The sequence below is a fragment of the Betta splendens genome, chromosome 19 (genome assembly GCF_900634795.4).
Source record: "Betta splendens chromosome 19, fBetSpl5.4, whole genome shotgun sequence".
Taxonomy (NCBI): Eukaryota; Metazoa; Chordata; class Actinopteri; order Anabantiformes; family Osphronemidae; genus Betta; species Betta splendens.
Window position 1 is genome coordinate 9,510,140 of NC_040898.2, and position 12,097 is coordinate 9,522,236.

General features: G+C 45.1%; 1 protein-coding gene across 6 annotated transcripts in view; it reads right to left on the reverse strand.

Moving 5' to 3' along the window:
• Positions 1-12,097, reverse strand: part of LOC114846460 (ankyrin repeat and fibronectin type-III domain-containing protein 1) — an 85,738-nt gene that overhangs the window by 22,278 nt on the left and 51,363 nt on the right. For all 6 annotated transcript variants that reach the window (XM_029135421.3, XM_029135422.3, XM_029135419.3 and 3 more), the window contains 2 exons: positions 11,308-11,348; positions 649-771 (listed from right to left, as the gene is read on the reverse strand). In XM_029135421.3, coding sequence (XP_028991254.1) covers positions 649-771; positions 11,308-11,348 — 164 coding nt within the window. The remainder of the gene's footprint in view (positions 1-648; positions 772-11,307; positions 11,349-12,097) is intronic.

Genomic DNA, 12,097 nt, shown 5'->3' on the forward strand with positions numbered 1-12,097 from the left:
CTCACACCGGGCACTAGCATGACTCGATGGGACCTCAGAGAATCCCACACCTGTAAGTTCACAAACCAGAAGGCAGCTCTACTGTAGAGCTACTGCAGTCCCTGCACAGCAATTTGAAATCTGGAAGCTCTTTAGACCTGTGACTGTTGAGACATTTCTTGCTTGATATAATTAAGTGCAAATGAAGAGTAAGATCCGCTTTAACCCTGGGCTATTTTCCCAAAAGTGAGAGCCAAGAATACATAGTAGGAAGCCGAGGGGTCCACGCCAGATAGATGGACAGAGGGACGCGTGAGTTGATAAATGAGTGAAAGCAGGGCAACAATAGGGAAGGCTGGGAAGGATTCCCATGGGTTGGGACGGGGAGGCAGCCTTGTGATGGAAAGCGTTCAAACGCCTTTCGTCAGCTGCCTGAGGACTAGAGTGGCGCCACTGGAGCTGCTTGGCACTCCTCAACAAAACCCAGATGCAGAGGCGGACTGGGACCCTAGCACCGCTCCGCCCGCTCTCCGCCTCCACCCTAAACACGAGCCCCCGCATGTGTACACAGCCATATCAAGCAAGGCTCCGCTTCAGTTGCCTGTCTTATTGCGTGAAGAATGTAAAGCATGCAGACGGGCTCGCGGCTGAGACGGTCTCTGGTCCTACCAGTCCACACTAAGAGATCGTCTCCTGTAGGAGGGAGGTCTGCCCGAGGAGGTCTTCTCTGCTTTGGCTGGACGCTCCTTGAGAGACAGTCGATGGGTGAATTTGGAGATTCCCGACTCCGTCCTGAGGAGCAGAGAACGAGGATAAATGGATTAGAACGTGAAACCACTGAGCATCACAATCTGTTGTCATAGACCATACAGTGCGAATATTTATCACAAGGTGTTCAACAGAAGTTTATATCTCCTGAATGTCCTGCCAGCGCAATGTCATCATCTCCCGTTTCAGGATAAATGATTGTTAATAAGAAAAACATATACGGCCGGGTTCATCATTTAAAGTACAAATGATGTGCCAGGAACCTAGAATGTTCATCCAAGCTTAAATAATGCAGAAATCACAACGACTCCGAGGACACGCAGTCTATGAAGTTGATAAACAGCATAACAATGCTGCAGCTCCCAGAGGGAACATTAAGGTTTCAGGGAAAGCCGCATACTTCCTGGCTAATTTTCTCCAAATCTCTTAAACAGGAAAAATGTTAAGTCACACACATTTTAATCCATCTGCTGGGCTGCCAAGGTCCCAGTTGAACTTTCTGCTCAAAATTAAAAACAGGAACTGTAATATGTCTTCCATTCCAGCGTGGGACACATTTGATGAGACTCGGCATCACAATATTGCTGCGGTAACAGTGAAGGCTAATCAAAATACAATTGTATTCTGTATCAATGAGCCAGAGCCACAGAGGAACATTTCCAAAGCACAGAAGAGTGCTGAGCACTGAGTTTATATGAACCAATGTGTAACAGTATGGAAGAAAAACCAAAACAGACTGACTAAAAATTCATAACGGAGGGGTTTTAGTATAGTTTCTGTCATGGAGAGTGAGAAGAGGATTGCAGAGGATTACATACTTTAAAATGACGCTCAGGCAATATACCGCGCTCTTTGCCCACCTAATCTTAGACACACTGTTTCCATTAGATTATGAAATGATAAAAGATCTCTAATAATGACTCACGCATTGCACACATACATAGATCTCTTCTCAACATGAGCCAAAAAGTGTTTTAGTCTCCATGGTGAGCTCTGCTGGAGACAAACTGCAGGGACAGTTGGACTGAGGCAAGCGCAGACTGCTGGGGTGCACCCTGCCCTCAAACACAAAGCCTACATCTGCCATTACTGTGTCTACCGTGCTGCATAACAGTTCACATAAGGCTTTGATCAGATTGGATTCATGAAATTGTACACAAGTTTGTGTCATGTAGCGAACAATGACATGAATGTGGAGCTGCTACACTCTCAGACGTCCTTAATGCAGGTCTGACAGGACCTTTGCTGAGTAGTTCATGTGTTCTTGTCACGGAGATGGAGTGTCCTAGCATGTCTAATGCTTCTAGAGGGAACCCATCAGATCTGAGACTCTACCTACTGGGAAAGACGAAAACAGATCAAGACCTTTCTTAAATCGAGGACACGATCTGAACATGTCACCGGGCAAAGAACAAAGTAAAATGCTTTTGAAGTTTACAGTACACATCAATTTCTAGGATATAGGAACTTCGCTCTCTTTTATTTTTAAACTGATACTAACAAACTAATTACTGCTTTTTAGATTATTTAGTTAAAAAATATAATCTCTAAATAATTTTTTACAAAAGAAATAACCACTTGATCTACCCCGACCCTATAAAACTAGAAACTATTTCCCTTTAATTGAATGTGAGTAATGTTCTCTCATACGACAACAGACGCCTCTTTATACCAGCTGCTTCACTATAAAGACGCTGCCATAATCGGACATGAAAACACACGAGTTCCCAATCAAAATGACCTCATGCTACGGCTTATCTAAGCAGAGCAACCTCCAGCCTTCTGCCTTCGTTCTCACTCCTACACCCTCAACTACTGTTTCCTGAACCTCTGCCAGCTTCTCCGAAGCGTTGGTTGACCTCGAAGACAAGAGACATATTTTCCTGTCTGAATCATACAAATGGGGTGTGGGATTTTAGTCAGATGGCAATGCAACCCCTAATTGATGATATTAAGCTAGGCCGGGCTTCTGCATCTTCAAGGGCTTCCAGTTAAATTAGTCCAACTGCCAGCTATTGATGATGAAGCCATCAATACCCAAAAACCTCTGACTCTTAAACAGATTTGGACCATTGGCCTTAGTTTATATAGATGGATTATATTTAGCCAGTGAGCAAGACCTGCAATCAAACATATGACCCAACGTGCCCAAAGGATAAAGACCTCAATGCCATGAAAACACACAGGATCATGGCTTCAAAGACTCGAGCCCAGTGGACACTGAAGACAACTGAGGGAATCCCTTTGAGGGGTTTATGGAGAAACTGGACATGTGAAGCAGGTGGGTCTGTGTGGAGGGGATCTGCTGGCAACCGGCTGCCTCTTTTCTCAAGCCTGGCTCCGCACCATGCAGCTGTCCTTGATAACATCATCGCAGCAGGCACACTGCGATGACGCAATCCCCCTCGGAGGCCCACTCAGGATATCCTGCTCGATTATCCTCTCATCAGAATGATATTGTTTCTTTCATTTTGCTGGTGTTGATTACACTTTAAGAAATCGGTCATTTAACTGATTGTTTTTCCTTTTTGAGCGGCGAACGGCGCATCGAGTCAAAGACACCCTTGAAACGCCCGTCTTCGGACACACGGCAAAGCTTTCAATATCTTACATCACCAGGCAAGTGCATAAAAGTCAACAAGCTGATGCTGTAGCATCTACTGATTAAAAGCTGATGAAGCTTCCAGCCTTTTGAGAGTTTTTCCTTACTTCCTGCGCAGTCACAATTTTGCGCCCATTTGATTTTTTTCAGCATATCGTGCCCTGGAACGCTGTACAAATACAAATGGAGCCAGATGATGAATCTTAACGACTTGATTGTCCCAAATTAAGAATGAAACAAACCAGAGAAACACTCAGTTAAAAATGTTGGCCACTTGGAAAGATACAAAGCTGCATATTATACTTGTACCTTGGTTCACTTAACATTTTCAATCTCCACCATCCAAGAGCATTTTCTATAATGTCTTGCCCTCTTTTTTAACCCTAGTGTCTGCGATACGATATCGGCCCCTGACATATCCCCGCCTCACTGCAGTGTGACTTAGATTATGATCTTGCCAGCATTAGTAACTTTCCCCAGTCCCACAGCACAAGAGGGCTTTTGTCAGTACTGAGAGGCTGGTGTGGCGACACTGACCAAACGCTGATCTGCACTCACACAAACATGTGCAGCGCAGACACGCATCTTCACACCGTCACCGCCGAGGATCGCTTTCTTTCAAACGACTCACCTGATGTCGCTTTGCCTCTCTGTTCCGTTGCCATGGAAGCAATTAACTGTTCGGGGGCATTCGTGTGCGGGAGCTCCAGTGAAGGGCCGATTGTTCTTGCTCGCGGTACACAAAGCTTTCAGCTGTGCACTTTGACCTCGCTCAGGGCCTCAGTAACCCACTGCTACGTGAGACTGAGCTACAGGGAGAAAATTTTACATTATTTAGCTATTAAAAATAACCCTTAACAAGTTCTATACTCCCACAATTAGTTGACTCATACAGTAAATGGCTAATAATCACTATACATATATAGTATATTTCCATATTTAATGCATAGTAATATGCATGGCCTTTATTTCCCTTCAGATTATGCAGAGAGGTTTGTGTTGATAGAGGGATGCTTTTGAATTCAGTAGAATGCTATGCATTACACAATCTATGTGGTCTATCTGAGGTTGGGCTGCCCTTAACCACAGATCCTATTTCAGATTACTCAGGAACAAACGCTACAGTAAATCATAAGCAGGACAGACAAATAGCTGACCTGTTTTGGCGATTATGGGCAATGGCTTCCTACCTAAAACAACTATTTTGAAAGAGCGGAAAACAAAACGCTGGGCCTTCTTTCATCTCTTCCTCCTGCTATGGCTCCTCGGGCCTGCCAGTGGAAGGCTCACACACCAGAAAGAATGTGGGCACCCATCCATACGGATAGATACATGTAAATGCAACGGGTGCCGGCTCGCAAGCATGTGGGCGTGCACGCACACACACGCACACACACACAAACAGTTTATTCGGGAACATACCCCTCAATGTGTTTCATTAGGCCAACAAAAAGGCTTTCAGTGGTCTAATCATAAAATAAAGCGGCCAAGCTCTGAACATTGCTAATTAAAATCTGCTCAAAGAGAGCCTTGTTTTCCAGCCACCATCTCTATCCAAACCCATGTCTGTGTGTACGTCTCTGTACGTGGCGAAGGCTGGTTTATTTCACTTGGACCCAGTCTTGAGCCATAAAACAAAACTGATTTGATGATTTCTTGAAGCTAACAAGCGTCTCCCTCACTTATGATCAGACACTTTGTCTGAATTGGTCAACGTGCAGTAATTAATCATCAGGGGCGATAAAGGTCAGCAAATGGCGAGCCGCCGAATGTCACAGCAGCCGCGGCGAGGCTTAGCTGCTTCTTGTTTCTATGGGACTAAAAATAAGTGGGCACAAGTAAGCAAACACGTTGATAAAAAGGATATTTCGATCATCCACCCGGGCCCAAAGGAGAAAGAACAAGCAGCTCATTGCCACGACAAATTAATGTTAACAATAACTGCCTCGACTTTGAGCACTAATGATCTAATCATAGTGCTACAGTACAGCATGTGCCACGGGAAGGGACTTTGTTATCACCCTACGCACATATTCTCATATGCTGCCCATCCACCTACAGCAGAACAAAGATATTTTCATGTCTCTGAGTCACACTCATTGTTTCATCCTCTTTTTTGTCCAACGTCTCCCTTTCATTTTCGAAGCTCTGCCTCATTCCTATTTTCCACAGAGTCGACACATGCAGAATTTGTCGGCGGAGACAAAAATGAGAAAGGAATTCGGGGCCTTTTTTCACGTCGGTCAGCTCCCTGCGGTGTTGGGGTTTGATACCGTTCCCTCTATGTCCCCCTTTGTGTTTGATGTGAGGCATAAGGCTGACTCGACACAGTGAGATACACAGATGATGGATCTGCAGTCAAATCAATGTTGAATTGAGCTGACAGGCACATGGAAGCCAGAGAACGGGCGCGTAGTCGGCGCATAAAGGAACAGGCTGCGCCACAGACAGTTTTCACTTTCTGCTTGCCTTCGGTTAGGTGCGATGAGATAATAATGGGAATGTGATTTGGAGGAAACTGGGGTAATTTAATAGCGATCACACTGGGAATATGTGGTAAGATGAGCAGAGGCACTGACTCACTGATTTATTACTGGGCCACAATACATATTACATACAGTAACAGAATAATGTTCAAGTGTCTGGGGAGCTGGATTTATCTGATCAAGCCTCATCACTGCTGCCAGAAATCTACAATAGCCTGACAACGGTCGCCAGCTGCCATGCCACGTTATATTACATCACACTGTAATAATTCTCGACAAATCTCCCGCTTCTCTTCAGCATCGCCGCATGTGACGGCACATGCACAGCCGCTGGCCTCCTCCAAGATGTAGAAAAGCTGATAAAACCTTGTGGAGCCTGGACTTTACCCCCCTGTACTAATATATTCAACATTTTGGACTATGGCCGGATGAGAGAGGCTTACGTAAGAAGGAGAAAAATATGAGTGTGCTTCGATGCCAGGCGAGTACATATACTGTAGTATTCTGGCAGTTTGGTATGAAAATGCTAGAATTCAACTGAATACATATAAACAGCAACATTTGAGTCTAAATTCGTGGGTCTGTGCCTTAATCCTTACAGAGGTGGCCTGAAAAATATGGACACTACACACACACACACACACACACATACACATACCTAACAACCCACAATTGAGCACGGCGTCGAGATTCCAATCAGGGTTGAGCCAGCAGACCGAGGGGATTATTTATGCTGGAAGGGAGAAGCGCGCTAGCTTCACGGCTACACCCGCGAGAACCGAAGACGTGACTCCAGGGTTCAAAGTCGCCACTTAAAAAGCTCATTTGCATGTTTAGGTCTGGGAGACAATTACGGCTCAGTATTGGGTTAGCGGCGGGCACAGAACTGGGGAATCTAACCACAGAAACAAACCAAACCTCTGTCAGACAGTAAAAGTGATGCGAGTTCAACCCATGTCAATGAGTATCATCCACTTACGCATAGGAGAAAGTGGTTAAATACTCTAGTTTTCCTCTTGGCCAAGTTGCCTTAGTGTAATAAATTGGCGTGAATTCCTCTACTACTCACTTTGTGATTTTGAAGGACAGGCGTATTACTGATGTTATGGAGAATCCTCTGCATCATTTATTCGTGGATCACTGTTGCCTTTACGGGAGAGAACATGACCTCAGAACTGCAGAAAATGCTGAATCCTTAGCCGACCGCCATCGTGGATCCTACCAAGCGGTACCACTAACATTTTTTAGGTTAAGTGGAGGAAAAAAAAGTGCTGTTGAAAACAGCAAACATAAATTTAAAACGTCTATTAGTGACCTTAGTCTGGTGACTGTGGTTGAAATGCTGAGTTGACTTGTTTGTAGCGAAATCGCTTCAGTCCTGGAATCTTTCCTTTCACTATTGTGAAGCCAGCGAACTATGAGCAACCAGTGTTAAGATGCTTTTGGGAGAGCTGATCAAATTTTGATGTGCGGTTTCAAACTGCAGGGAGAGGTTTGGTAAAGCATTTAACTTGTTGTGCAACATGATCGAAAGAAACTTTCCCCGAGAACCCGCTCGGCTCATGCGGTCGCGAGGACGAACGGTCTGAACGTCGCGTTGCTTAATGTGTGAGCGTGTGCATGTTTTGGCATTTAGAGACAGAATGGAAAAAGGCAGCAGCACTGAAGTCCCCAGAATTAAGATCTCTCTCTCCATTTGCCTCCATCTCACACACACACACACACACACACACACACACACACACACACACACACACACACACACACACACACACACACACACACACACACACACACACACACACACACACACACACACACACACACACACGTACGATGGCTGTGTCTGCTCAACTCCAGCCTGGTCTTGGGAAGTTCTCAAACAACCCACCATCGCTGCAGCCAAACCACATCACACAGGCTCACACACACATGGATGATGGGATAAATGCTGCTAAGATTCACACAAATAGATAGGCTTCATGTTGTGAAAGGCACATTGGAGCTACGGTGTGGGTACAACTCTCTGTCTGCTGCTGACAAAGCGTGCGCACACACGCACACACGCACACACGCACACACGCACACGCACACACACACACACACACACACACACACACACACACACACACACACACACACACACACACACACACACACACACACACACACACACACACACACACTGGATCAGCTGAACAAATAGTGAGATAGCGAGCCAGCGGCAGTCTCCTCCTTGCCCGCTGAGTTAGCTCCCTCGCCTACCACCGTTACCACTATTGTAAATACTTCTCAATATGTATTTACACTGGGATTTCAGAACCCTGGAAAGAAAAATTAGGTGAAAAGAAAAAAATCTGGAAAAATGAAAGAATGTGTTTCACATTGGTCAGACAGCGGGAACCCTCAGTCATTATTATCTCTGTGCCTGTATTTCCCTTGGATAGCTTCCCTGGAGGGAAGGGGGGTTCACAGTAATGTGGTGGGTCTTCTTTTTTGTATCGGTGCTTTTATTTTTCTTCTGCCTGTTTGTCACTTTCTTGTTCTCTCAGCTCATTTCCAGCGGCTGCAGCGGCAGAGGAATGGAGATACGGGAGCAATTAAACAACAAACAAAGAAAATGAATTAAGCAACGGTTTCTTTGCTGAATATACTTGTTAAGTCTTTACACTAAATTACTTTTGATCACACATTTTGGTTTGCAGCAACCATTTCTACATATTAAAACCCCATTTGCATGTCTTTGTAGCAAATTAGCGTTTGAGTTCAAAATAGCCTCACTGCAGTTGAGGACTGATGATGAATTCTTCTCCTCTGTCATCTCCCGTCCTCTGATCTCAGACATGAAACCTGGCGTCTGAATGGTGACACTGTGCGCGCTGAATGACAATCCCAAAACCTGTGATTCCATCAAGGCTGGGTCGTGAATTAAGTGCTGCGGGGCTTTGGCTCCTGTGTCACCTGTAGCCATGGCAACAAGCAGATAGTGCTGGAGGAAATGTCCTTCAACTGTGGCAGCGAAAAAAAAAAAAAAAAAAAATGCGTCTGCAGCGCTGTGTGTTCGGAATGGAAACTGTGACACAAATTTGGAAAATTACAGGGAGTGTCTGAAGGTTATCAGGGCGACACGGAGACGAGGGAGGACCCGACGTCTACAGGAATAAAAGAGGTTGCACTTCTATTGCAGCTTTTAAAGAAGACAGAAGTTCTTGACTGAATCACAAAATGATTTTCTTATCTAAACAGAACTGAAGGTGGGGCAGTGAGTCAGTGAGAACATCCCCGCTTACTTTATTCCATGTCACGCGCACGCACAAAAGACACACACATCTACGTCAGCCCCCATGTGCAAACAATTACATGGCCTGCTCCTATGAATAAATTAGCCTAATCAAGTTCTCTCTTCCCTGACATCCGTACCTAAATCCTTCGCTCCGTGAGAAAGAACTGAAGCATCCCCCAACCTCAGAGACAAGCCCAGCGCCCCAGCCTTCCATTACGCCCTCCTTCCTGTACGCTCTGCACACAGCACCGGCGGGAAAGTCAAGGTCAGAGTTAAGAGAAGCAGCTTTAACAGGGGAAAGTTGCGGAGGTCAGCAATAACTTCATACCTGCTCATCTGTGCAGTATGTATGCTGCGTGATGTAGAGCAGCACACACAGTAATGTGCGTTATGGCACGCTGACTCCCGTCTCTCCCTAACTTTGTTGTTTGACATCCCACGACGGCCCTACTGGTTCTTCAATACAGCTGCTTGTCTCTTGGCAACAGATGTCTCCCATTCTGGCGCAATGAGCGCTCACTGAGCCAGCACACCTGGCACATCAGTCACATTATCCGCGACACAGGGGTTTACATTCAATCTATGATGGAGCCACGTCTCCCTACCGGACAGGCGGAGGGAATTTCCCCTTAACGTGTTAATTGTTTGACTTGGTCTGATTGAACGTCTCCGTTTTTGTTTGTTGCAAGAACCGTGTCGGCCTCACAAACCCATCATTCACAGAGCTGTAGCATCAACATAAAAGCTCGCTCATCTCATTGGCAAAGACCTGTTGCTATGAAACGAGCAGGCATCAAAGTTAAAAGTAAGAGTTTCAGAATGAATATTAAATGATGGAGAAAAAAAAAAACTGCGGTTCAAATCAAGAGTCACACTCAACGGAGCTTCAAGTTTATTGTGTAACTGTTCCAGTGATTTCCTGGCTAATTGCTCACAAGTGAGGCTTAGTGACTGACACACTGTAGACTAGGAGCAGGAGAAAGAGCCTGGTTAATCACCTTCTGGCTGCTCCTGATGGACAAAAACAGACAGGAGATAAATATGTTGTGAATAGAAGTATGGGTGTCCATGGCTCTGGTTGCTGGGCAACTAAAATATGCAGCTGATTTTGTTTGTTCCCACCCAACTTGTCTTTCACCAGATACTACCAGCTATGAGTCCACGGTGATATGCATCTCAAATTGTTAAGTTATGCTTTAGGTTTCACGCAGTGACTAAGACATAGAAACCACACAGAAAACAAGTGGTCGCTGTTTGTTTATATAGTATCTATGCTGATTGTGCATCTAGCAGCAATGATAACAGATCTGGAAACAGGTTTGTCACTAAATTATACTTTTACTCTACATTACAGTAACATCATCTCATGGTATATTTTGATTTTACAATTTAACATAAAGATTAACAGTTTCGTCTGACAGCAAAAACAAAATCCTGGGTGTGAATCACGAGCTAACAGAAGGCATCGCGGTCACGCTATCACTTGGCAAACGACCTGTGCTAAACGAAAAGTACAAACTCTGCTTTTTTTTTTCCCCCTGTTCACAGAACAAACGTTGTCTCATGGTTTCACAGAATGGCCTTTCACTAGACCAAAACCTGTGGGTGTTTTCGTTCCATGTGGCAAAGCAGATTCCTATTCTGATCAGTGCAAACAGTGTCATGCTGAACAAGTGGAATGAATGAGGAGTATTGCTGTTATGGAATGGATTAAGGGTCAGGCTTAGACAGATTTAGCGTGCTTTGCAAACACACACGCGCGCGCATATGCATTGGAATTCACTGGCATCCAAACACAGATGAAAGCCATCAGATTCTGTAGGAACGTGGGCTACGGTGCCTTCAACCAGTCAAAGAGTGAGCTGCCTAAGGGTCGTCTTTAAGTGCAACCATAAATTACAGTTAATCAGTCATGCTAATGAGCTCTACACCAACAAACACATTTCATGGCACCGCATATACTGCATGGACATGAATTCATTTTGAATTAAAGACAGGAACTGAAACTAACCAAACTTCAGTATCTTACTAATATTTACCCAAAGTAACAAAGATTTTTTCGTTGTTGCTTTTGCGGCTAGGATTTTATGTCCTGGTTCTTCTAGAAGAACCATGTCCTCGGCCACTCATCCTGAAGTAAAATAAACTGAGAGGAACGAGATGCGAAGGTGTGAACAGATCAGACTTACTTCTTATGCTGGTTCTCCTTTCGGTCCGCAGAGCCCAGACTCTGTAAAGAAAAGAGGAAAAACGTCTTAATATGTGCGCTTGGATATGAGGCAGGCTCAAAAGGTTAAATTAATACATTAATAACAGTTATGCGAGTTTTGGCAAACAACTTGAGTCTCGACTCAGGACAAAAAGCATACAGCGATCTGTGAGGTAATAAGTGAATGCAGGCAGAAGGTCCTTTGGAAGCCTGTGACAACAAAAGGCAGAGCAGTCACAACATTATTAGGTTACCACTCTAGCTACACAAAGACGGAGGCATCCTGCTTTCTCTCCTAACTGACTTGGGTTCATTAGAGTCGAGGTGACCTAGCGTCGGCCCACCAGTCTGGACATTTACAGTCCCTTCAAGGCAGCGCCGATCAAATGATCAATGCTGCTCTGTAGGAGCCTGTTACATGGGGAATGACCTTGTCTCCAGTGAAAAATAATTAGCTCCCCGGCAACAATTACAATCACTTATCCAGTGTTTACTTTGTGCACATGCATTCATCAAAACGGTGGCGTCTGCGTAGTCACCGTGCGCTTTGAGCAGCTTAAAAAGCCGGGTTTAAAAGGCCATTTCCCCGACCATCAAGTCGACCGAGTCCAGAAACTCGAGTGCAAAAATAACACTTCCTGCCAGCGCGGCTCAACAGGGGATGTTTTAATGCATCCCCTCAGCACCGTCCACACAGTGACACAAAGGTGCAGGCGCACACGCCGAGCCCCGCCGGCGTCCACATCGTCTGGGGGTGTGTGGCTTTTAAA